Below are 2,123 nucleotides of genomic sequence, written 5' to 3'. Positions count from 1 at the left end.
CAACTGTACAATCCGATTGTAATGTATCTGACTAGATGAACAGGACAACATTGAGGTCCATCTGATTTGGGTGGTTTAGAAGAATGAAGATGGAACGGTGTTCGGTTACATTTATTACAAATTATTCTCAGTCCTTGTTCTTACATCAGTTGGCACCCAACCAAAACGACAGCTGAGCATTGTTTGCACAGCCCATTATACGCTACACAATCTCCGTTCCACAAGTCTTTATCCGCTGGACTCTGTAGATAAATGGCAAGAAGCGGTGAAGTTACAATTGTATTTCGTCTTCAGTTGTTTCAGGTATGTCCTCAGACTCTCAGGGTCCAGTTTGGAGTTCCTTGCTGCCTGTACAAGCCTTAGAGCTAGCTGATAGGCTGCCATCCTTCTCCTGCTCTCCGGGGTGCTGCTCTGTTTTTGCTGTTGGGTAACGGAATTTATTATTGTTTAACACGGACCGGTCAGTAACTCACAAACAATATATTTGAACTTGGCTGTACATTCCTCAAAGCGGACCTTTACCCTCATAGAGTAAAAATCACATCAGCATGCAGCTCTGAATGCTGATATGAAATCATCTCACATTCATTAGTTTAATACATACATTTTGCTTTTACTTACAATTATTGTTTTCCCACTTCCTGCTCCTCTTTGGCAAAAGTGATGTAATCATGCCCAAGCATTGCATCCTGGGAAGGTTACATCAGCGGAGCATTGCTGGGAAATCTCATGAGATCTCAGGGAAAGGCATTTTCCTCGCCTGAGATGATGTGCATGTGTCCTAGTCACATGCGCCAGTAATCCAGGAAGTAAAGGGAGATCTAGTAACCTGTCCTAAGTAAAAATGTCCACTGTCAGAAGACTGGGAAAGAAAAGAGAAATAAGGAATGCAAAGAATAAAAATCTGGCACTTATGTATAAGTATCTGTTTGTAGATTGTCATCACTACACATTTCTAAAGGTCTATTTGTTGTTATTTTGAAGATATGGGTAAAGTTCCTCTTTAACCCCTCCCTGTTAGCTCACGATGGCCCTTTAAGGATCTCTAAACACCAATGGCTTTACCCGTGCTTCCGGATCATGTGATCACTGTGATTTTCTGTCAGTTTCGGCACTTCCTGTTAGTGTCAAAACTTGCCCTTCCCTTTTCACATTCCATAGATTTGAATTGGCCAGTGAGGCTGCCCATCCAAGTGATGGGTCAATCTTTGGCTCAGAGGGATCAATTCTTAATGGTGATCTTATTAAATATGTATTGATTATTATCTGCTAAAATGAGAACTGCATGTGAGATAAAACCCCCCAGAATATATATATATATATATATAGTATATAAAATGTATCTAACGAATGTGTTTATGCATTCCGAGTTTCATGTCCCGGTGAGCTGGAATCAGATGTCCACATGTCCACTGGAGGGAAGTTTCTCTCCTATTGTATCTTGTAATTGCGGTTTATGTTTTGCTTTATACTTCTGATCTGATTTTATTTTTATCTTTTTATTACCTTTATTAATCACCTTTGTTTTTACCATTCACAGTACAGCACCATGGGAGACCATGGTTCTATACAAATCAGATATACTGATAATAATGTAATACTAAAGTCTTTTTACATTCTTTTTGTATTTCAGATATGCAGGAAAATGTGATCACCTCGGTGTACATAATAAAAGTGTTTTAATGTTTTAATAATCTTGTTTCTGTGTATAGTTTTTAATGATATATCTGTACATCGGGGTAGCCATTTGCTTATTAGATATAGGGCTCTACTTGCTGCCTGCTAGTAGTAATAAGCTCACCACACACATTACAATCTGTCTATACAATCTCCTATAGATCTACCAATGAGATTGTATTATGTGCGGTGCGATTTACACAATCAATCTGCTTTACGGTTTCTTTTTATTCAGTCCATGGTCTGCCGATCAGCTGAAAACACTCTATGGGATAACCTGGCCTTAAATTACAACTAAAAGCTTCTATATGACGGTCTAAACAAGTCCCAAATCCAGTTATTATGTGATCTGCAAGCAGGGGCGTCCTATAATGAGGCAGTCTCATATTGGCATCCCATGGGGGGGAGGGCGACAGCACAGACGACTAACACCCCCCCCCCCCCCT

General features: G+C 39.8%; 1 protein-coding gene across 1 annotated transcript in view; it reads right to left on the bottom strand.

Annotated features, from left to right (window-relative positions):
• Window positions 1-228: 228 nt before the first annotated feature.
• The window catches only part of MSH4 (mutS homolog 4), a 35,495-nt gene continuing 33,600 nt past the window's right edge, over window positions 229-2,123 (bottom strand). The window contains exon 20 of the mRNA XM_018576863.1: window positions 229-420. Coding sequence (XP_018432365.1) covers window positions 229-420 — 192 coding nt within the window. The remainder of the gene's footprint in view (window positions 421-2,123) is intronic.

This window comes from Nanorana parkeri, unplaced genomic scaffold (assembly GCF_000935625.1).
Source record: "Nanorana parkeri isolate BGI_ZX_2015 unplaced genomic scaffold, ASM93562v1 scaffold79, whole genome shotgun sequence".
Lineage (NCBI taxonomy): Eukaryota > Metazoa > Chordata > Amphibia > Anura > Dicroglossidae > Nanorana > Nanorana parkeri.
Note: the sequence above shows the minus strand (reverse complement) of the source record. Positions and strands in the feature narration are given on the sequence as shown.